The sequence below is a fragment of the Eptesicus fuscus genome, chromosome 11 (genome assembly GCF_027574615.1).
Source record: "Eptesicus fuscus isolate TK198812 chromosome 11, DD_ASM_mEF_20220401, whole genome shotgun sequence".
NCBI lineage: Eukaryota > Metazoa > Chordata > Mammalia > Chiroptera > Vespertilionidae > Eptesicus > Eptesicus fuscus.
This window is the reverse complement of record NC_072483.1, coordinates 82561779-82585038: the sequence shown is the minus strand read 5'-3', so window position 1 is coordinate 82585038 and position 23260 is coordinate 82561779. Positions and strand designations below refer to the sequence as shown.

Here is a 23260-nt window from a genome sequence, read left to right as displayed (position 1 = left end):
CTCTTTGAGGCCATTGACTGCCTATAAGGCCCTGCATATCTTTAAGACAACCAATATATATTTATTGCATGTATAAATGAGTTAAAAACTTAAAACTCTCAAAGCACATGAGCCCACCAATTTAATCTCCTAAGCATTGTCATACTGTCCTTGGCAATTGAAGTTCAATTTAAGTGTCTTGACATAGGAACAAACCCTTTTGTGGAGAAACACATGATGTAGCCCGAGGATCATGTTGGATGGACTGGATTGTTGAGAGAACTGATTGGGGAGACCAGAGACTCAGCTTCGGAAGAAATGATTTCCTTTCAGCATAACTGACTCCACGGTCAGCTCCGTCCCTTAACCTCAATGAGCTCCATTCTTCATTCACAGAATGGGGAAATATTTATGTTACAGGGTTGATGTTAGGCTTAAAGGAGCTCATTTGATGTGGGAGCTACGAATGATGCACGAGCTATTTGCTGAATTCCCTGCCCCCCCCCAAGCCCCCGCCTCCCAGATACGCCTATCTCATTTGGTGATGGATTTACACCTGCCAAATCATGAATCTAAACGTTTTAAAAATTGTTTTTCCCGCCAAATGCAAAACAGGAGGCACATTTCAGAAGAAGATATGTAAGCATAAACAATCATATCTGGGCCTGGGATGTAACTTTTGTGGAAATACTGTCCTACCCTGTAAAGTGTAAAAGGAATGGTTCCACTGCCACGTGACCCCCAAGAATCCCTTACCTTTTGCCATCTCCGGGCTCCACAGGGCAGATGCGATGCTGGCTGAAGACAAGTTCCAGGCAGGCCCCTGGGCCACCGCTGCAGCTCAATACCTGCGAGCGGCCTGTCCTTGGGGTGTTTGGTGGGCGTGGCGCGGAGCACCTGCTCCCGCGCGGGCCTTGAATCTTGCTCCAATCCCCGCATTTAAGGGTGTAGCTCTGCAGACTCCTAGCTATTCCCTCAAGTGTGCTTTAGGAGATCCGGTTTCCACTCCCCAGTGAGTAGCTCCCAGGTCCCGTTACAATTCCCCAGAGCTCCGTGTGTGCTGGAGGGACGGGGCCAAGGAGAGACCGAGTGAGGGGACCAGGCTCCGGGGCTCCAGTTACCGGCCGCGCGCGTTCCCCGCCCCGCGCCACCGGGTGAGCGGTGGAGCCGGGAGCGCCGCGGCCCCTTTAAGAGCCGGGCCCAGCCGCCCGAGGGCCGCGGGAGCCCAGAGCGCCGCGCGCCGCAGCGGAGTTGGGACCAGCGCAAAAGTTTCCTCCCAACTCCGGCCCCGCGCGCCGCCGCCCACTCCAGCCCCGGGCCTGGGGCCGACCCGCCGCCGCCAGGGCCAGGGCCAGGGCCAGGCCAGGCCGGGCCGGCAGTTTCGCTTTGGCGCGCGCGGAGCAGCCGCCGCGGCCGGGCCCCAGCGGGAGCCCGAGCGACCGCGGGAGCCGGAACAGGAGGAGGAGCCCAGCCGCGTCCCGGCCCCGCCACCTGGGAGGTAGCCCTTCCCGCTGCCTCCCCTTCCCCCCGATCCCTGCCCCCAGGAGCCCGCCTGCCCGGGGCCGAGGGGCGCTGCTGCGAGCCCCAGGCCCTGAGGGGGCGCCGGGGAGAGACACCCCGGGCCCGCCCGTGCCGCGCGTCCCCCGAGAGGGGGCTGCACCCGCCGGGCCAGACACCTGTTCGCAGGCCCGGCGTGATCGCCGGGGGCCAGGATGAAAGTGACCGTGTGCTTCGGCAGGACCGGCATCGTGGTGCCCTGCAAGGAGGGCCAGCTGCGCGTGCGGGAGCTCACGCAGCAGGCGCTGCAGAGGTACCTGAAGACCCGGGAGAAGGTGAGCCTGCGCCGGGGGGTGGGGGGGCGCGCGGGGCGGGGGCGGGGGCGCGGCTGCCGGCGGGCGGTCTCCCCGCGAGCGCACGGAGGGAGGCCAGGTGCCCGGAGGACCGACCGGCTGGCGACGCTCAGAGGCCTCGGAGCGCTCGGGCAATTTGATTTTGCACAACCTGTGGCCACAACTTTTGGGTGTTGCTGATATAAGCGACCTGGGTGTCTCTGGGAGTTGGTGGGCCTTCCATCTCAAAGGGCTGTGGGAGGAACCGCAGTGTGGGGGTCTCTTGGTGGGGTGGTTGGCAAGGCAGGATCTCGCACCCTGATCCAAGCTCACTGCCCCGGACTCCGCTTTTAGTCCAGTCCGCAGGTGATTGGCAGGACCCCGAGTTGGAGAAGCGCTGCTTTGTAAGTTGTGGGAGGGAAAGCTTTCCAAGGGAAGCCTTGAAGGTGCTGCTGACCTCAGGTGTACTTTTTGACCCCCCCCAAGGCCCGCCCTACTTCGCCTCCTGGGAATGTGGAAGTTGATTGGTGCAAGTGACATACTGGGAAGTTGTAACTGATGTGGCCCTTGGAATTTCAACCTCGCCAGCTGTCCTCCCTAAGTGACTGGGCAGGAACCTAGGTGGAAGGATGCTGTTTGCTTACAGCAGTGGTCCGCAAACTCATCAGTCAACAGAGCCAAATATCAACAGGACAACGACTGAAATGTCTTTTGAGAGCCAAATTTTTTAAGCTTAAACTTCTTCTAACGCCACTTCTTCAAAATAGACTCGCCCAGGCCGTGGTATTTTGTGGAAGAGCCACACTCAAGGGGCCAAAGAGCCGCGGTTTGCCGACCACTGGCTTACACCAACCAGCCTACATGGCAAGTGTTTATCTTTTAATGCCACACATTTCATGAACATTTACTACGTGTGTGGCCTGTGTCACATCGTGGATGACTATGGAAATGAGCACCAAGACTGTCCCTAACTCCGTCCCTGAACTCAGAAACAAGTAAACATCGAGTGAAGCGCAGGCAGTGTTTCTAAGGGTGGAATGCGTGTTCACAAGACTTAGCTGGAGCCTAGGACCCCTGTGAGGTGCCTGGGTAACATACTGGGCTTCTTTCTGTGTCTTCATCAATGGAGAAGGCATTGCACCCTCCTGAAACAGGATAAGTCATAAACTCTTGCTTTAGAGGCCAATTTTTTAATTTATTATTTGTTCTCATGCTGTGAGAATTGTAGAAGTGGTGTGTTGACCAATTTAATGATGGGAAGATGTGATTTCTTGTTAATGGCTTACAGGTTACCCAAGGCATAAAAATGATTTTGTTTCTTCAAAGATATAGTTTGGGCAGTTAAGAAAAATCTCCGTATTGTCTGTGCCCCCGCTAAAAATTATTATACAGGGAAAAAAAAATTCTACTCTGGGTAAATACATGTTTATGTTGCCTTGAACAATGAAGGGCTTGAGAATTGTAGAGTGAGAGGTCTGTAAATACATTAAATAAAATACCCAAAGCTGAACTCTTTACTAATAGAATTGGGGTAGAGCAGGGAAGATAATCAAAGTGGCCTATAAAACTATATGAGTATCCACCCTAATGTATTGTAATTACATTATTACAATAGCTTGTGCTGTTTACATTGTGTAATTCAGTTAAACTGAGATGTACACATGTAACCAATTGTCTTTGAAGTCATATTTCTCTAACTTCTGAAAGTAAACTAAGGTTAATAGTAACAAAATTCTTCTAGGCTAATTATTAAAGTAGATCTTATTGAAGGATTGTCTTACTGAGATGATGAATTATTTTCATTTTTAACTCTATTAAAATAATTTATGCCCTAAAATCATATATCTTTAGAAGTTTAGTACATGGAGCTGTCTAGGTAATAGAAGTAAGATATAAGCTTATAAATAACATGCAGGGAACTAACTAGGTGATATTTAATGTATTATAATTTGATCTTAAAAGATGTTAAAAAGTTATTGATATTCTGGACTGAAAGCATAATTTATAATATCACAGAATCCATAATGTAATTGTATTGATCCAGTGTACTTTATTACCAGACATTAAATTTTTCTGTTTATGTTTATATATTAGTGAATGTGGCATTTAAAGGTCACCTGAAGCTTATAAATCCTCCCTCCCCCTTTTTTTTTGGCTTTAAAATCTCAATTTAATAAGTGGCAAGTGATATTGTTCCCCCTCCCCAAATATTCCTCTCCCATAGTTCCAATTTTAAATAATATTGTAATCATAATAAGGCTTAACTAGTATGAAGTGGGATTCCTAATGAAACTAAAATGTCAAGAAATACTCGGACAAATTCTATGCTCTCATCCATTGAACTTAGAAAGTAATGGGAAAAGATCAGAAATATCAAAATTCAATTTGAAAAACAATTTGTCATTAAGTTCATTTATTTAACTCAGTGAAAACGAGTTAAAAGAGTGAAAATGATTTAAAAGGTTTGCTTCCCTGGACAACAAGATTTTACACCCTGCATGTAATAATAATAACTAACCTGAATCGTGCTTACTCTGTGCAGGCACTGTCCTAGGAGCTTGACATGTATTAAATGACTTACTCCCAAGGGTAGGTACTATTATTCCCATTTTACAGATGGGGAGAAAAGTCACACCTCAGTAACAGAGATGTGACTAGTACATTGTGGAATTAGAATTTGACCTCAGGAACTGGCTTTCCAGGTCCTTACACTGTCATTAACTACACAGCCCAGTAGGTTATTATGCATAAACTGCTACAATAACATAATGACAAAGCAATTTTGTTTCTTGCGGAGAGGCAGGACATCCACAGTGTCCTCTTGATTATCTTTTACTGTAGGGATCTATCTGTTTATAAGGAAGAAGTCTAATTGCCGAGAAAAATATTGCAGGATCTGCAAACGAAGTATGAAAAATGCCCCTCAGTCTAATTACAGATGGAAAAATGGGCTAGATCTCATCGATCGAGGTAGAGAGTGCTGTACAGAAAAGAAATTTGGTGGGAACCCAATGTAAGTTAAGTTGGTTTCTTTCGGGTCCCTGAATAATTTAGATGGGAGAAAGTCAGATTTCACGATTGAGGTTAGATTTGGGGTTTCTAAAGTTTGGAGGGTAAGTGAAGGTGGGCCAAGGAGGGCATTCTGGGTTTTGTGGGCAGCAAGGAGAAGTATCTATCTGTTGCTGAGAATAAACAAATAAGACTGGTATTTGTGGAATGTGAGGAACCAGCTGAGTCAGCATCAGATAAGGCCAGAAGTAGGTAGGATGCTGAAGAAACTGAGGAAGGTGCGAATTTGAAATCTGCAACTTTGAGGTTTCTGCTGCCTCCTTACACTCTCCCATTTGAGGAACTCCATTGGGGAGGTGATTTGACTAATGGGGGAGAATTATGGGATCACTTGTCTTTGGATTCTGGTAGTTTATCAGCATCCCAGGCTCTAAATCCAATTAAGTTAAGTAGTTAGTGGAGAGGAGATTGTCTTCTTAAATAGTCAAGATGGGGGCCATTGAGTAATTAGTTTAATTTATCATCAAAATTATATGTCACAGGTGAAGGGGTGATTAGGCCCATATCCTGCAGGGGCTCAACTCTGCCTGATTATTAGTCACCTCTAACTTTAACATTTAACATTTAAAACAATACAAATGCCTGAGTTCCTTTCTCCAGGATTCTTATGCACTGGACTTGGAGTGGAGCCTGGATGTAGGTATTTTGAAGGCACTCTAGGTGATTCTAATACCTAGGCAGGGTTGAGAACCACCAATCCACAACCACTAATCTTGGTATCACTGAACTCATTTGATTTTAAATTCTTTCCATGGCAGATACTGTACCTTAGACATCTATAGACCAATCTGTCATTAGCAACTGTCCCTTTATTCCTACCCTGAATGAATTCTCTCAGCAGGTTCATCTGAGCTAAAATAATTTATTAAGTTGAACATTCATTACATACACCCACACTCAAACACACACACACACACACACACACACACACACACACACACACAGTGAGGTTGAAGTGAATAATCTGTTTAGTAACAAGAGTGTATGGTATATTCAGCAGTTGAAATGAATCCTATATATAAAAGCCTAATATGCAAATCGACCGACCAGTGGAAGGACTGGTTGGCGGGGGGGGGGGGGGCGGGGGGGGGGGGCTGGCAAGTGGGTGGCACCAGGCCAGCCAAGGTGGGTGCCAGTGGGCAGAGGGAGGGGATGGTGATGGGGGGGGGGGTGGTGACCGTTGGTGGTGGAGGGGCAATTGGGGGGTGGAGCTGGCCACTCACCAGTCAGCACTGTCCCCCAATAAGTCTGCAGGTCGCTTCCCATGGAGGGAGGCCGGTGGCGAGCCAGCTGCTTGTGACTGGCGTTGTCCCCTGACGGGCCTGTGGGTCGCCTCTGGCAGAGGGAGCGGGTCTAAGCCATCAGTTGGACATCCCCTGAGGGCTCCTGGTGTGAGAGGGTACAGGCCAGGCTGAGGGACACCACTCCCACCCCACCACCCCAGTGCACGAATTTTCGTGCACTGGACCTTGAGTGAGATAATATGAACATTGAGTTCATGGGAAAATAGGTGTGCTGGAATTTTTCAGAAGCTGATTTGTGGATCTGACTGTATGAGAAAGTGTTTTTCTTACTCTGTTTTTTAAATTAATGAAACATTTGATAAAATTTTCAAAATGAATCTCTTTTGTGTTCAGACATTTTGAATAATGTGCTTGTTTTACAAGCTGAGGCCAGCTTCCCAGATCTGAGCAAGTCACCGTAACAACTTTATTTCTTGATTAAATTGGGATCAGAATCTAAGAGAACTTGTACAATAATGAGAATCTGGTACGCTGTCTTATGGGACTAGTGTAGAGGAATAAGCTAGCACTCTTGAATTTCTGAGCTTTTCAGCTTTTGATGCCTTGTTTCCATATTTTAAGGTTGTTTTTACACATAAACTAGGACCATGATATTGAAAATGCTTTTGGGGCACTGACTTACTTGAGTGCTTTACTTTCCGTTCAGTTCTCTTCTCTCGTAATGTGTGGACTAGATGTTCTCCCCAGCGTACGATGGCCCTGACTCACCATACGAGTGGCACTTGCTGCTAACTTGGTTTTGGTTCTGCTCCTTGACTTTCATTGGACAGCCTCTAAGTCTGCAAACACAGTCTGGCTCGTGGGGCCGGCTGTGACCCACAGATGTGCTTTTTTAGTTCCACTCAGTATTATATTTTGATGTAGTTACCATGTTTAAGTATTTTGAGATTTCATGCAAAAATACAGATTTCCATCTTTTTTTTTTGCAGGGGGAGGAAGGGGAGATAACAGTCCTGAAGCTCGGACAATTCTGAGCTTCATTCTCCCACATAGCGATTGTTAGTGGCAGCTGAGGCGTGTCTTTTCTCTTTAGAAGGAATGCTCTCACCTCCATTATTGCCTCCCGAAAGCGAGCATACGTTACTGTCCTCATGCTTCACTTTTACTCTCATTCCCTTTTGCTTACTTATGGCCCACTTCATGTGCTGTTGCTGTTTTGGCTGGCTTGTTGGTAGAGTTTTGAGTTTGTGGCCCCTGGACCTTCTCTCACCTTCCCCTATGGCCTAACATAGGATTTATTGGCCATGGTCTTGACTGTAGTTTAGTTAATCTGAGCTAAGTTACTTGTCCCACGTGGGATGATCACAGCCCTGATCTGTAGTTTGGAGCACTGTACTCAAATGGCTTAGTTAACCAGTATTCATTCCCAGGGTATTTGTGCCACAGATACTCTGAGAAAGTTGAGCAAATGATACTGTCAGGTTTTTATGAGACCATGTTTGCTGAGGTGATTGGTTGTTGAAATAATCTAAGTTGTGTATTAAAAATGCAGAGCTTCGGGCCTCTCTTGGAAGGTCTAAAACAGTGAAGCGCAGTAGAACTTTCAGTGATGATGGGAATGTTCTGCATCTGTGTGTTCCCAATAGGGTAGCTTCTAGCCTTGACTGGCTACTAAGTACTTGAAATGTGGCTAGTGCAACTGAGGAACTGAATTTTACATTTTAATTAATTTAAAGTTAAATAGTCACAAGAGACTTACTTATTGGACAGTTCAGGTCCAAAGCTCCTCTGATGATTTCTCTCAGCTGCCGTTGCAAACCACTGGTCTGCAGCTCAGATCCCAGGCAGACCTTCATCTGACCTTCTTATAGACCTTGCTCTCTGCTCTGTTGAGAACTTCGCCATCAGAAAAGGATCTTTGTTTACTACTCTTTGGTATCCACAGGCAGTAGAGAGAGCCTTTATATTCTTAAATCTTCCACCAAGACAAGAGCAAAACCCAGCTGACGTATAGAACAGGTTGAGGCTTATACCTTTGATGCACCAGCCTAATGCATCCTCCACTTCTGGTATTAGGCGGATAGTGGGCCAACAAGGAGGGTGAACAAAAATCTAGACATTTTCAGTGAGACTTAGATGCTTCTGGATGAGCTCATCTAACATCAGGCTCCAAATATCATCTGTTTAGTGACACCCCAGATCCCTCCTAAGAACCCCAAGCTCCAAGAGGGCAGAGTCCTTGACAACTTTGCATGGATGTCAAGGAGGAACCTTACACTTAGCACGTCCCTAACTGAATTCCAGATCCCCTACTCCAAATCCACCCCTCCCAAGAGTCTTCCCATCTCATTAAATGGCAATACCATCCTTCTAGTTGCTCAGGTCAGAAATTCTTGTGATAACCCTTGGTTTCCCTTTTTCTCTTATGATCCATATGCAATCAATATGCAGGTCAGAAAGTTAGCACCTCTGCCCCGAGACTGCTGGCCTTGGGCCTACTCTCAAGGCTGGTCCTTCCTGGGCATCTGGGAGCTTAGATCTGGGGAGGGTTTCCACCACTCCTTGAAGAGAATGACTCACTGTGCCATAATTGTTCACGCAAACAATATGGTTTGTGCTGAATACCTGCTCTTTTTCTGGAGGTCTGGAACTTTTGGGGCTGCTAGGTAGAGGAGGGATCTATACCATCAGCCCCCAATGAAAACCTTGGATGCTGAGGTTCTAATGAGCCTCCCTGGTAAATGACATTTCACATGTGCTGTCAAAACTCATTACCGGGAACAGGGGTGGGAGGGTATCCAACTTGAGAGGATCCTTGAAAGCTTGTGCCCAGTTTTTTTTTCCAGACTTCACCCATGTGCCTTGTCCCTCTCCTACTTGGCTTTTTGCCCTCTTGCTGTAATACGTCATGGCTGTGAGAATGGCCATATGCTGAGTCCTATGTGTCCTCCCCATGAAACATTGAACTTGGGGACTCTATTTCTTGCCGTTCAGACCCTCTTTCTCTCCCCCAGCCACACGGATATCTTGGCTTTACTCAAACATGCCAGGTAGGCTCTACCTTATGTGCTGTTTTCTCCACCTAAAATATTTGCCCGTAGTTACCCACCTATCTGGCTTCCTTATCTTTTTCATCTTAAAAGTTTGTTTCCTTCTCCACAAGCCTTCCTGACCACACTGTTTATGACTATAACCCCTCCAGCCATCCTCTATATTGCTTTTCTGCTTTATATTTTTCTCCACAGAACTCTACAGCAGGGTATCGGAACTTCTTACATGGCAGCTCAGGGCTCCAAAGGGTGCAAGATGGGAGGCTGCCAGGCACCCTTCAGGCTGAGACCTGCAACTGGCATGATGTGTTCTGCCATGTTCCATTAGTTCGAGCAAGTAACAGGTTCAGCCCAGATTCAAGGGAGAGGATTACACACGGAGCTGAATAACAGCAAGTGTAGAATTCTTTGAAGGGCCACCAATGTAACTGGTCACAAAACTAGCCTCAGTGATAGACATGTGAAGGTTAATCAGTCACTGTCTCTGGTTTTGATGAGTTGCACAGCCTTCTGGGGGATGAAGCACACCTGAGAATGAGCCAGTGGAATGTTTGCCTGGATACAATGGAGATCAGGAATGCTCTGAAACGAAAGACTGAAACTGTTGGGAAGCTCCATGAGGAACTTGCCAGGTAGAGAAGTGAGATGAGGCTTTCCAGGTGGAGGGAATAAAGGGAGAAGGCACCGCTGGCTGAGAGGGTTGTGAAAAGTTGAGTGTAGCCCAGGGAGGAAGGGTGGTGCCCAGACTAACTTGGACTGGATTGTGAAGGCCCTTGGGTGCCACCCTAAGGGATTTTCATGCTTCCTTAATGCAGTTTTGGTTTTATTACAAATACATTTATGTTATTTGCGTGAGTCTAAAATTATTTAAATGAAATTTAAAAAATGGAGAGGATTTTAGAAAATTTGGTATTTCTGTTATGTTACCCTGGTTCTCACACCTACCTCAGCTACTCTGCTATCAAAAAGATGATCAAGATCTGGTACCTAAACCCATGGTTACTTTTAAGTCCAAATTTTTATTGAGAGAAAGAGAGACAGCCTACATCTGACTTTGAGTAGGGGAAGAGGAGAATATTATGGAACATTTCCCAAGGGTGATTGTGGGAGGGAGTAGTAGGGGATGAGACTGTTAGGTGAAGGCAGGGTCAGAGCCAGGAGGCCTTGGGTAATGACTAGCTAAAGAGCTTGCAGAGTCTGGGCAGGTGCTGATATTATGTGATTTGCCTTTTTGTATGACTAATGGAGACAAAGGAAACTGAGACTGGAGGTGGAGAAACTGGCCCATGTGTTGCTGTGGGAGTAGAGGTTACACATATTGAGGCAGAAGAGAAAATGGTCTTTGAGATTTCAGGGCAAAGTAGTCAGACTTTGGGGGTTGAAATGGGGAGAAGAAGCAGTGTGAGGTTTTTGTAGTCGCTATTCAACAGACATTTCAATGTCTGCAATGGTGTTCTAGGCTCCAAGGCCTGGGGATACAGAGACAATAAGACATGGTCTGTGCCCTCATGGAGAGCTGGGAGGAGCGGTGGGAGATAGAAGATGGATGAAAGGGTTGTTGGGAAGTGTTGGGGGCCTGGCTGAGATCATAAATCATGAGTTCATCAAGATGCTAATCTTTTGCATCAGTTTGGCGTTGGATTAGAGCCTCGATGCAAGATTGGGATTTGAGGGCAGATGTGGAAAAAAATGTGGCATCTAGAAATAAGAGCATTCGGACTAAGTTGACCGCATGGACTATACTGTCCTTCCCCTTAGCCCCCAGCCTTTTGGGATAGAGATTCAAAGTGGCTGGAAGTCCTCGACCTTCCTCCAGTCCCCTCTGTGACCGAAAAGGCAGAGAATGTGGACTCTCTCGCTCTCTGGCTTCTAGTTGGGGTCACCCAAGGCAGAGGCCCCAGCAGGAGAAGGGCGTGTGGGCAGCTCCCTTCTGGCCAAACCACTGTGGATTAGCTCCTCTCTTTACTGAGGGCCATAGCTCTGAGCCCTCCCCACGCTTTTCTGTTCACTGTATTGGCATCTGCTCTTTTCTCTGGCCTCTGGGGTCCTAGAGGATAGAAGCGTTCACCACTACTAGGAGCACTATTCCTTAATGTTTTTCCTTAACCCTGTACCAGCCTTTATAAATAGTTTCTTGGTTAAACTCCTAAGTGCCTAATTTGAGTGAACCATCTATTTCCTGCCAGGGTTTTGACTGATAAATCCTACCTAATAAAAGGATAGTATGTAAATTACCATCACTCCGCTATGCCCATGATTGGGCCAGCGGGAGGCGCAGGGGGCGGGACTCAGGGTGGCCGGGGTAGCCGATTGGGCCGGCGGGACGCTGAGCGAGCTCAGCGTCTGTGCCATGGCTGTGCTGCGGAACAGAAGGGGCCTCTGGGGCAGCGAGCTCACGTCCAGCCGCAGACCATCAAAAGCGGGGAGCGAAAGCGGGGGAGCTGGGTGCCTGTCTGCTCCGGCAACAGGCCTTTCAGAAGCCTCTGCCGACAGGCACCCAGCTCCCCCACGATCGAAAGCGAAAGCGTGCAGGGGACCCTACACGTGCATGACTCAATCATGCACGGGGCCTCTAGTACAATAATAATAGACTCTCCTTCATGACCCAGTATCCACAACACATATACACAACGCAAATAAAAGTTTCATGAGTGTACTTACCCTCACTGTGGATGATGCCCTCTGATATTTTCAGTCTAAATTTTTTATTTAAAAAAGTTGTTGGGAAACATTGCATTGATTTCACTGCCCACTAATGGGTTAGGGCCCATATATAGAAAACCAGTGGGGCTACCTGATGTTTAGAGGACATTGGGTGGGTCATCAAAAGTCCCCATAGCCCTAAGATCCCATTGTTTTATGGATTGAGAAAAAGTGTGAGGCTGGAGGCTGAAGGTAAATTGCTAAAGTCAAGTACGCATTATAAGACCATAAGTAGATTTCTCTATGGATTATAATGCCAAGTACCTTATGTATATATAATAAGACTTGGATCTTGAGACTTGGTGAATGCCCAGCACGTGAGCTAAGATTCTTTTTGGCCTAGAAGTCTGGATGGCTTCATACAATTTTGGAGAAATGGAAGGAGTTTTACTTGTCATCCCATATTTCTTTTGTCATGACATATTAATAGTATTGGTAACTTTAAATATTAGGTTCTGGATTACTTCCTTTTGTAGCACAGAGTTGAGGAAATGCAAGATGGATAACTACTCTTTGTCTCTGTATTTAAAGGCACATTTATAGAGATTCAGTGGGCTTGAGTTTTGACAGCAGTGTTTGATCAGAGACATTTTCCCAGAACCTTATATAAATCTAACTGCACTTCAGGAACTTGTAGTTAAAAAATACATATTGTTTTGGTTCTGCAACTAGATTTGCATTTCACATCTGCATTTTTTTGTGTTCCACGTTTGTCTGTGGGAGAGGGAGGGCTAGTTGGAGCTGTGACTGTAGGTAGTGAGGGGTCCCTGGCTTATTAGTTGCTTATTCGTTTTCTAGAGTTGCCATGAAAAAGTACCACAAACTGGGTGGCTTAAAACAACAGAAATGCATTCCCTCGGAGGACTGAGAGCTAAAGGTCTACAGTCCAGGTGTTGACAGGGTCATGCTCCTTTCAAAGCCTGGGTGCGAGGAGCCTTCCCTGCCTTTTCCTGCTTCTGGTGGCCCCGACATTCCTTAGCTTGTGGAAGCATGACTCAGTGTTTAAAGAAGGCCACATTCACACATTCATAGTTACCAGGGACCAGGACATCCGCATCTCTCTTCAGGGGGACACAATTCAACTGAGAAACAATTGCTATTCAGTTTAATGCAGGCGTCCTCAAACTGCGGCCTGCGGGCCACATGCGGGTGTTTTTTGCCGTTTTGTTTTTTTACTTCAAAATAAGATATGTGCAGTGTGCATAGGAATTTGTTCATAGTTTTTTTTTAAACTATAGTCTGGCCCTCCAACAGTCTGAGGGACAGTGAACTAGCCCCCTGTTTAAAAAGTTTGAGGATCCCTGGTTTAATGCATCCCCAATGCTTTCGCAATAAGAGTCATTGGAGGAGTACTGTCAATTCCTCACAATGTTTATCTCTCTCCGTCTCTCTCCCTCTCCTTCACTCACTGAAAAATGGTCCACAGATGACTTGCTTTCTACTTCATTGAGAAATAAAAGTCTTATGGTCTGATATCATTTACTACTTCCTTTTCCACTTAAACATATATCTTATCTGCCTCTTCAGGTGACCTTTTAGAGACTGGGGTTTGCCCTGGATTCCATCTCTTCCACACCCTTGTGGTGTAGCTGTGTCAAGCACTGATTGGAGCCTAGTGGCTTGTCTGGATTGCATTCCTATTCAGTCTATAATTAATTTAGTCTGGAGAAGGCAGGAGGGTGTTTTTGAGCATCTGTCATTTGCCACAGAGCATAGTCCCTTTCCTTCATGGCTTTACAAGCCAGTTGGAGAGACCTGTTGGTGAAAATGAAGAAAGCAACAGCCAGATGCCAGGCGAGTTCTCTAGGCATTCAGAAGGGAGAGTGCTCACAATAGGCTGGCATGGCCAAATGTAAAAAATGGGTGGAATTTAGGTAAATGGAGGAAAGGAGGGGGGAGTGCTTCATGTGACAGAGATAAGGGGCGGGGAAATGTTGCAATAGTTCTCACAATTACTGGTCCCAACATTCCTTTTCAAACTCTTACATTTTAGAGGACTTGAGAGTGCTTTTTATGTGGACTATACCTCTTTCTATGTAGCAGATTAGAAATTAAAACCGAGAAATTAAAAATATACTTAATTGATTTAATATAACAGTGAGCCTATAACAAGTTAAGATTACTTATTGTCATGAAAAATAACTATTTTTTTTAAAGCAAACATGTGAGAATAGTGATATCATAGTTTCTGTGAGTCAGCAGCCTGGGCACCGCTTAGCTGACTCCTCGTAGGTATCTCACCATCTACAGCCAAGACCTCAGCTAGGCTGCATTTTCAAGAGGCTTGACTGAAAAGAATCTGCTTCTGCGCTCACACAGGCTGTTAGCAGAATTCATTCCTTGCAGCTGTAGGTCTGAGGGCCCTGGCTTTTCACCAGAGACCTCCTTCGGCTCCTAGAGGTCACTTGCAGTTCCATATCATGTGGAATTTCCCAACCTGATTGATTGGGTCATCAAGCAAGAAGGGTCTCTAAAGCAAGACGGAATCTTATATAACAGAGTATAATCATGGGGATGATTCTCAGCTAGTGATGGTTAGTTGGTTGCAATGTGGAATCTGAAATCATACCAATGAAAATTTCAAACTCTGTTGCATTGGTTTGTGTTGTAGTTTGAATAGACCTTTTATCTATTAACATCACACATTGGTCATGTGGAAAACATTGGTTCACTGAGTGATGCCCATCTTCCAAATGCTGACTCATTTTATTATATAACCTCAAAAACCACGTACTTCGATATTACCATAATTTAATCAGAGAGGTATAAGTATTGGGAAGCTATCATGCTCACAGTGGTGGACACAAGTTTTCTAAAATTTTAGTTTTTGCTTTATCATTAGCAACAAATACTGTTTTCCATGAACTGCGCAGGTTCACATCATTCATTTTTGAGAAATATCTGCCAAAAGCTCAAGTGTAAATAACCATAGGGTGTCTGCCAGTCAGTCTTTCAAGTGGAAATGGAGCTCCATGAAAATACCAGTTAGTTCAGCTCAACTCAATCAATCATACGTGCGCTTTTCTCTGAGGTTACCATTGTATGTCATAATGCAGAAGTACTTTCTATTTCTTCACATAAAGTGTCAAAAAGATATGAAATCAAGGATTTAAAATTGATCATGTTAATGTTTCTTCATCAAGGGAATTCTTGAGTTTTCCCCTTCCCCCTAGTAAGTTAAATGAGTGGCAGTTGAGTATACAGTCACTCCTGGTCCAGTTACTGCCTTGATTCACCAGCAGTTTCACCATCGCTTCCACACCAGCAATGCAAGTGTCAACACAAGTTATCCCAAGGATAAACCATGAGATCCCAACAAGTTATTCACCATGTGCACTATTCCAGCACCAGTGGTTATTGTCAGGCATTCACATAATAAATTCTTCCCTCAGTATCAGCCCCAAGTAGTCATTTCATACCAAGGAAGCCCAAAGTTCAGTCATATCTATACCTGAATCCATTTGTAAGGCAAAGGTATAATTCTGCAGATGAGGTATTAACTCAGTCTTCTTGTTTCCTGCCAGATATTTCATTTGAGGAGGTACTGTATCACTGGGAAGTGGTAATGTCATACATACCTTTCTAAAACTAACATCGTCTAGCAGGCGTTCAGCAATGTCAATCGTATGAGGCTTTCTTAGCATCTCAGTTGTTGTGTGCACTTCTCCGGCTAATGCAATACAGTAGCTTACCCTGTCAGGTGCTTCAGGGCCTTTTCCATGTCTTCTTTAGAAAATATCTAATCAGGTTTAGATTTCAAAGTGCTCATTATGTCTGCATTTAAAAATATTCACTTTCTTGCTCAGCCAGTATGGCTCAGTGGTTGAGTGTTGATCAATGAACCAGGAGGTCATGGTTTAATTCCTGGTTGGGGCACATGCCTAGGTTGCGGGCTTGATCCCTGGTGTGGAGTGTGCAGGAGGCAGCCGATTAATGAGATCAATGATTCTCTCTCATCCTTGATGTTTCTATCTCTCCCTCTTCCTTCTCTGAAATCAATAAAATATGTTTAAAAAATATTCACTTTCTTTTCTTTTAAATTCTTAGTGATTAATTTCAAAATGATGCCACAACTTAACTATTTGAAAGTGTTCTGTTGCATAAGACACATTATATAAATTACTAATAACAGTTAAGGACAAGGAAAAAATAACTTTCATGTCTTTGTGTACTTTCAGTTTTATCCAGTTCTTTTTTTTTTTCCGTTTTTTAATTAGATTCTTCCTTTCCATGGGCCAGAGACTCCTGGTGTGTCAGTTTTATCTTTATTTTTATTTTATTTTATTTTATTTTTAGTATCTTTAGTTGCAGTTGGTATAGTTGTGCTATTGAGAAAGCAGGTTGGGGATTCCCCCTTTTTTATGTTAGACACTTTTATTGTGGTAAAATATATGTAACATAAAATTTACCATTTTTGATATTCTTAAGTGTATGGTTTGTGACATTAGGCACAGTCATATCTTTGTACAACTATCACCACCAACATGGCCAGAACTTTTTCATCTTCCTAAACTGAGGCTTTACACCCATTAAACAACTTCCCATTTCTGCTTCCCCAACCCCTGGTAATCACTATTTTACTATTTATTTCTATGATTTTGACTACTGTAGGTACTTCATGTAAGTGAAATCATATGATTTGTCCTTTGTGACTGGCTCATTTCACTTAGCATAATGTCTTCAAGGTTCATCTATGTTGTTGCATGTGTCAGAATTTCCTTCCTTCTCAAGCTTGAATAATATTCCACTATATGTCTATATCACACTTTATCCATTTATCCACTGGTGGGCACTTGTGTTTTCCTTCCTTTGCTTTTGTGAATAATGCTCTATAAACACAGCTGTGCAAATATCTACTGGGGTCCCTGCTTCCACTTCTTTTGAGTGTATACCTAGAAGTGGAAATGCTGGATTATATGGTAATTCTGTTTAATTTTTTGAGCAACAGCTAACTGTTTCCCATACTAGCTGTACCGTTTTACATTTCCAACAGCTATGCATAAAGTTTCCAATTTCTCCACTTCCCTGCCAACATTTCTCTTTCTTCCTCCCTCCCTCCCTCCCTCCCCCCCTCCCTCCCTTCCTGCCCTTCCTTCCTTCCTTCCTTCCTTCCTTCCTTCCTTCCTTCCTTCCTTCCTTCCTTCCTTCCAAAAACATAATAGTTACCCTAAGGAGTGTGAAGTATCTAAGCTCCCCTTTTAAACTAACACCCATTTTTAAATATAAAATATTTACATTTTCTTTTATTTTTAAATGAAATATTAAATTCTAAATTATAATTTGACCTATTTGAACATTTAGAAGTATTTTTTAAATATTTTTTTATTAATTTCAGAGAGGAAGGGAGAAGGATAGACAGATAGAAACATCAATGATGAGAGAGAATCATTGATAGGTTGCCTCCTGCACACCCCCCACTGGGGATCGAGCCAGCAACCCAGGCATGTGTACTTGGCCGGAATCAAACCTGGGACCCTTCAGTCTGCAGGCTGATGCTCTATCCACTGAGCCAAACTGGCTAGGGCTAGAAGTATTTTTGAAAATATTAAAAATGTTGTAAATATGTGAAAGGACAAGTAAAAGGTGTAAGTTACCTTTTAGAATTACTTGGGGAAAGATTTTGGCCTTGTGGACCTCCTCAGAAGGCTTTGACACCCCCAGGGGTTCCCAGATCTCACTTTGAGAACTGTTTGCTGAAGTGTCGTGTTGGAAACATGTTCACAGTGAGTTCTGACACTGTTTTCTTAGGTGGGGAAAAGTTATTTCTCTTGGTCTGCAAATCTTACGATGAATTTAAAAAACATTTTTTTCATTATCTCTGCCCAAGATTTTGTTTTATTAAAAAGGAGTAACAAACAAATCAGTTGCCATGGAATTAAGGTTGGGAAGGAAGAATGCTTTGTCATTGACTGGGAACCTACTTAGGATCTGGCAATAGAAGGTAGGAATAAATTGTACTTTTTTGACAATGGAAATATTTTGTCTGTTCCTTATTTTTTAAATATAACCTAAGGAGGATACATGTATAAATACAAAAGATTGTACTTATCTTAATCTTGAAGTTAAAAGATTTCTCTGAGGTAGCAGTGACACAGCTTAGGTTAAACATTAAAAATATACTATTAGGCCTGGTCAGTGTGGCTCTGTTGAGCATTGCCCTATGGACCAGGAGGTCACAGTTTGATTCCTGGCCGGGGCACATGCCCCGGTTGTGGGCTAGATCCTCAGTGTGGGGTGGGCAGGAGGCAGCTGATCCATGATTCTCTCTCATCATTGATGTTTCTATATCTCCCTCTCCTTTCCTCTCTCTGAAAGTAATAAAAAGATATTTAAAAAAAATTAAAATATACTGTTAAAACACCAATGGGCATCTGGGGCATCTTACTATTAACTTGCTTAGAGTAGGAAAACAGCCAAATAAATTCCATTGGCATGGAAATGATGGAAATTTAATTAACAAAAACAAATTACAACAAAAATTAGGGACCTCATCTTTTATTTTATAACTCAAGTATATCACTATTTTAAGTAGAATACCAGAAATACCATACTTTCATGGGAGCATTTTTATTTTTCATCAGCCATCCACTGAGCATGGGAGATAGTGGTACTTAATTGGTTCCTTGCCCCTAAGGTCAGGAAAGCCTCCCTGATTTTGCTTTTCTGCTTTCACTTCAGCTTCATATTCCGTCTCTCTTGAAAAGGACTTCCCTAAATATCACAAGTTGTCTCCACTTGTATATTTTCTATCTTTTATTTTTTAGAAAACCAAAGATGCTGATGACTCATCTTTAGAGTTGAACATCTTTTTGCTATGATTTAGGTGTATTTAAAATCATATTGCCTGTCTTTAAACTTTGATTCATGGAAAGATTTATATACTATAAATGTTTAGATAAAATTTATATCAATTATGAACATATAGGTTTAAATTAAAAAGACAAAATGTGTAATAGCAGTAACCATCAGATGACAGATATTAATGAGACTACTATTACTTGGAGGATGTGGACTGTGTACCATTGTACAAATTGACCCTCCTCTGTTCCTGTAGCCGGCAGTCTCAGGTGGTGTCCCTTGGTGTTCTTGATTATGGCCCTGTTGTTTTGGTAGATACTTGTATAATAAGATATTTAGTACTAGAGGCCCAGTGCATGAAAATTTGTGCACGCGGGTCCCTCAGCCCGGCCTGCGCCCTCTCGTAGTCTGGGACCTCTTGGGGGATGTCCACCTGGCAGCTTAGGCCTGCTCCCCAGGGGATTGGGCCTAAGCTGGCAGTCAGACATCCCTCTGGCAGCCTGGGAGTGCTCGGGGATGTCTGACGAATGGCTTAGGCCGGGGAGCAGGCCTAAACCATTAAGTGGGACATCTTTAGCGCTGCCGTGGAGGCGGGAGAGGCTCCCGCCACCGCTGCTGTGCTCACCAGCCATGAGCCAGCTTCTGGCTGAGCGGAGCTCCTCCTGTGGAAGTGCACTGACCACCAGGGGGCAGATCCTGCGTTGAGCGTCTGCCCCTTGGTGGTCAGTGCAAGTCATAGTGACCAGTCGTTCTTGGTCGGTCCGCCATTAGGGTCAATTTGCATATTACCCTGTTATTATATAGGATATGCTTTTGTAAATAAAAATTGTTTTAGAGAAACTTTAGTTTTTTCCTCTTTGGCATTACCACTATGAGCTATACAGTTTTGAACACTAAATTGTCTCATGCAGTGATGATGAAAACCGATTGAGAGGGGAGGTGAGAATACTATAAAAAAGTACACATTTGGGCAAAAGTGGGGAGATGATGCTTAAGTGGAAATGCTTCTGTACACCTTGGGCCCCTGCTGCCTTAAAGGTCAAGATATTAAGCGTTGTCAAGATGGCATAAAAACCGAAACCTTTTTCCTGCAGTTTGCTATGCCTTTCCATGTTTGGGCCTGGAATTTTAGTGTGTGGTAAAGTTTGCAAGAGTGATTCGGATGATCATTGGGCTGGAGGCTTGGCTGATGGAATAAAAATATTGGGCCTGCCTTGGCCGGTTTGGCTCAGTGGGTAGAGCAATGGCCTGTGGACTGAAGGGTCATGAGTTTGGTTCTGGTCAAGGGTATGTACCTGGGTTGCAGGCTCCATCCCTTGCCCCTGTTGGGTGTGTGTGGGAGGCAGCCAATTGATGTGTCTCTCTCACATAGATGTTTCTCTCTCTCCATCTCTCCCCCTCCCTTCCACTCTACCTAAAAAAATCAATGGAAAAATATCCTGGGGTGAGGATTAACAACAACAACAAGTATTGGGTCCTTTCTGAAAAGACCAAGTTTGATGAGATCTTATAAATGTAGACTTTAGAGGCAAAGTATGTGTGGTAAACCGAAGAACTCAAATCCCAGGGGGAAGGAGAGTGTTTTGTACTGAGTTGTCAGCCTTGCCTCCACAGAATGTCTGGTACCCGTAGTGAATTCACTACTCCCAAGGGGTAGCATAGGTGGGAAGGATGAAGAATTTGGCTGTGCTTACCAGGTATGGCCAGAACAGGCCTCACTGCTACAGTTGAATGTTGGGAAGACAATACCCTGCTTTGTGCCTCCTTCTATGATTGCCTGGCAAAGAACAGTGGGTAGAATGGAGCCTGACAACTTCTTTGTCATCCTGATCAAGATTACACCCATCTGGCTCGGATAGCGCTCAATTACTGGGGACTGTAGTTGAGAATGTTGTGGTTTTGGAAGCTCTCTCAAGAATATTGAACCTTTACTGCAAAGGCGAGAGAAAGCAGTGATAAGGACACATTCAAAGCTGTTTTGTGGGTAGATTGCCCAGGGCCCCTTGTGCAGGATGAAGTGGAAGTGGGAAAAACCGAAGATCAAACAGGTAGCTGTTATAACCTAGATGAGTAAATCCTGTTGGTTTTAGCTCTGATTTCTGTATATGTTATTTCTAGTAATTCAGTCAATATTTACAGTAGAAAATCTACTAACTTAGAATGGCTGGCGAAGAAAGGCAAGTAGATCCATGTGGGGATTTGGGAAAAGCACTGGACTTGGGGTTGGGGGCCTGCAGTATAGCACAGCAATTCTGTGAATAGGATGAACTAGCTCTGAATCCATGGGCGAGGCCTTGAGCCCTCAAGACCCCAGATGTAGAGTAGCTTATTTCTAAGACTCTTTCCCAGCCATGATTTATTACTTGCAAATACACATTCCTAAGGACTGACTTCTACATGCTGCCAAGGAGTGGTCTTTTAGGGGCCTGTTATGATGAAGTATGATGAATAGATGACTCATTTACAATTAACAGTGTATATTTCCATACAAACAATTTCTGAGCTGTAAGTCTCCCATAATAGTCTGCCCTCCAACCCCTTAAGTAGGGTTAAGCCCTTGAAATTTTGTTTGCATCTTTAATTTATTTGGGAAATGAATTTGTCTGAGATATATATCTCATCTCCCTAATTAGATTGTAACTTCCTTGAAAGCAGAATGCTTTGTTTAGTTCTGTTTGCTTGTTTGTTTTAATCTGTCACAATGCCTTAAATAGTACTCTGCATACATAAAGCACTTTTGAAGCACGTCAGTGAATGCGTAGCTGGAACACAAATTTCAGTTCAGATTCAATTATTACGAGCTCTGAAACATTTAAGCATGAGTTAATATAGGTTTAGGCTTATGACATGTTATTACTGTCATGAATTAAATAATGCATTTGTAATTGTTATTGCTGTGACTACATGGAGGTATGATGGAGTGTACCGCTACACAAAAATATTGGTAGAAGTTGGTTCATCCTATCTAATAAAAGAGTAATATGCATATTGACCATCACTCCAACACACAAGATGGGTGCCCCCATGTGGACACAAGATGGCCACCACAAGATGGCCAGCAGGGGAGGGCAGTTAGGGGTGACCAGGCCGGCAGAGGAGGGAAGTTGGGGGTGATCACGCCTGCAGGGGAGGACAGTTGGGGGAACCAGGCCTGCAGGGGAAGGCAGTTAGGGGTGACCAGGCCTGCAGGGGAGGGCAGTTAGGGGCAAACAGGCTGGCAGGGGAGCAGTTAGGCATCAATCAGGCTGGCAGGGGAGTGGATAGGGGGTGATCAGGCTGGCAGGCAGAAGCAGTTAGGGGCAATCAGGAAGGCAGGCAGGTGAGCAGTTGGGAGCCAGCAGTCCTGGATTGTGAGAGGGATGTCCGACTGCCCGTTTAGGCCCGATCCTATCGGGCCTAAACGGGCAGTCGGACATCCCTTGAGGGTTCCAGATTGGAGAGGGTACAGGCTGGGCTGAGGGACACACACTCCCATGCACAAATTTCGTGCACCGGGCCTCTAGTAATCGTATAAAAGTTTATTATTTACTCTGAAAAGAAATACCAGTTTCTAGAGATCAGTCTTTGAGTAACCTCATGGATCCAGGACAGTATCCTACAATTAGGGAAGGGGGAAGACAAAAAATAAAGTCAGTAGTTCAGAAGCAACTCTGGTTGGCCACATAGAAAACAGAGCAGCTTGTCAGTTTTCTGGACAGAAGGAAAAGAACAGTTTTCTTGAGTAGAGGTGATTTTTGAAATGGAAGCTTTCAAAAACACGGGGCCCCTGCCTTCTGCTTTTAGTTTCTTTAGGAACCAGTGATGAGAGAAGATGAAAAGAGAAGCTTGAAGGATGAGGAGGTGGGAGCATGTGGTGGTGATGAGGGAGAGTAGAGGCCTGTTAGGGGAAAGGTGGGGAGGAAAGACCCCAGCTAGAGGGCTCCTCATTGTGGAAGGAAGCTGACCTTTCTCCTCATCCATAGCGTCCTAAATGTTCCTTGTTCCTTATGTTTTAACTTAGAACATTCGCTGATGTTCATAAAGATAAGTCAGATCTGTGGTTAAAGTGAATGGGGATGTTTGGCTTCTGTTTTAGGACATTGCATCAGAAGCCAGCTAAAAGCAGATATTTATTCAATTTCTTTATCAGAAATGTTTCTATAAACACAATAAGTCTGTTTGTTTTCTTCTGATAATACCTTAGTTGATTGGCAATCTGAGGAACTGAACTAAATAGGCAGATGCTCTACACAGCTGTTTAAATTTTACATAAAAATCATGGAAGTTAGTTATTCCTTCATATAGCCAGTATTCATCGACTGCTAGACATGTGTTGGATACTTTGCCAGCCAATGGAGATACAATAAAGATACTGCATGGTTCCTACCCTTTTGTGCAGCTTACCTATACAGCATCACGCAGCAGAAATGATCACTCTGCTTGTGGAGTTGGAATTTTAGATGCCCTCCTAGAAAGGATGGAACTTGAAATTTCTCTACTGCCTTAAACTATTGACTCAAAAATGATCTTTGGATGAAGAGATTGATCTAATTTGACCTACAGGCTCAAAGAGAATTCACTTCCATTCCTTCCTTGTTCATTCATTCAT

General features: G+C 44.2%; 1 protein-coding gene across 4 annotated transcripts in view; it reads left to right on the top strand.

Annotated features, from left to right (window-relative positions):
- Positions 1 to 1304: 1304 nt before the first annotated feature.
- The window catches only part of PARD3B (par-3 family cell polarity regulator beta), a 910289-nt gene continuing 888333 nt past the window's right edge, over positions 1305 to 23260 (top strand). For all 4 annotated transcript variants that reach the window (XM_054722996.1, XM_054722997.1, XM_054722998.1 and 1 more), the window contains exon 1: positions 1305 to 1811. In XM_054722996.1, the coding sequence (XP_054578971.1) occupies positions 1692 to 1811 (120 nt within the window). In that variant the 5' untranslated portion in view covers positions 1305 to 1691. The remainder of the gene's footprint in view (positions 1812 to 23260) is intronic.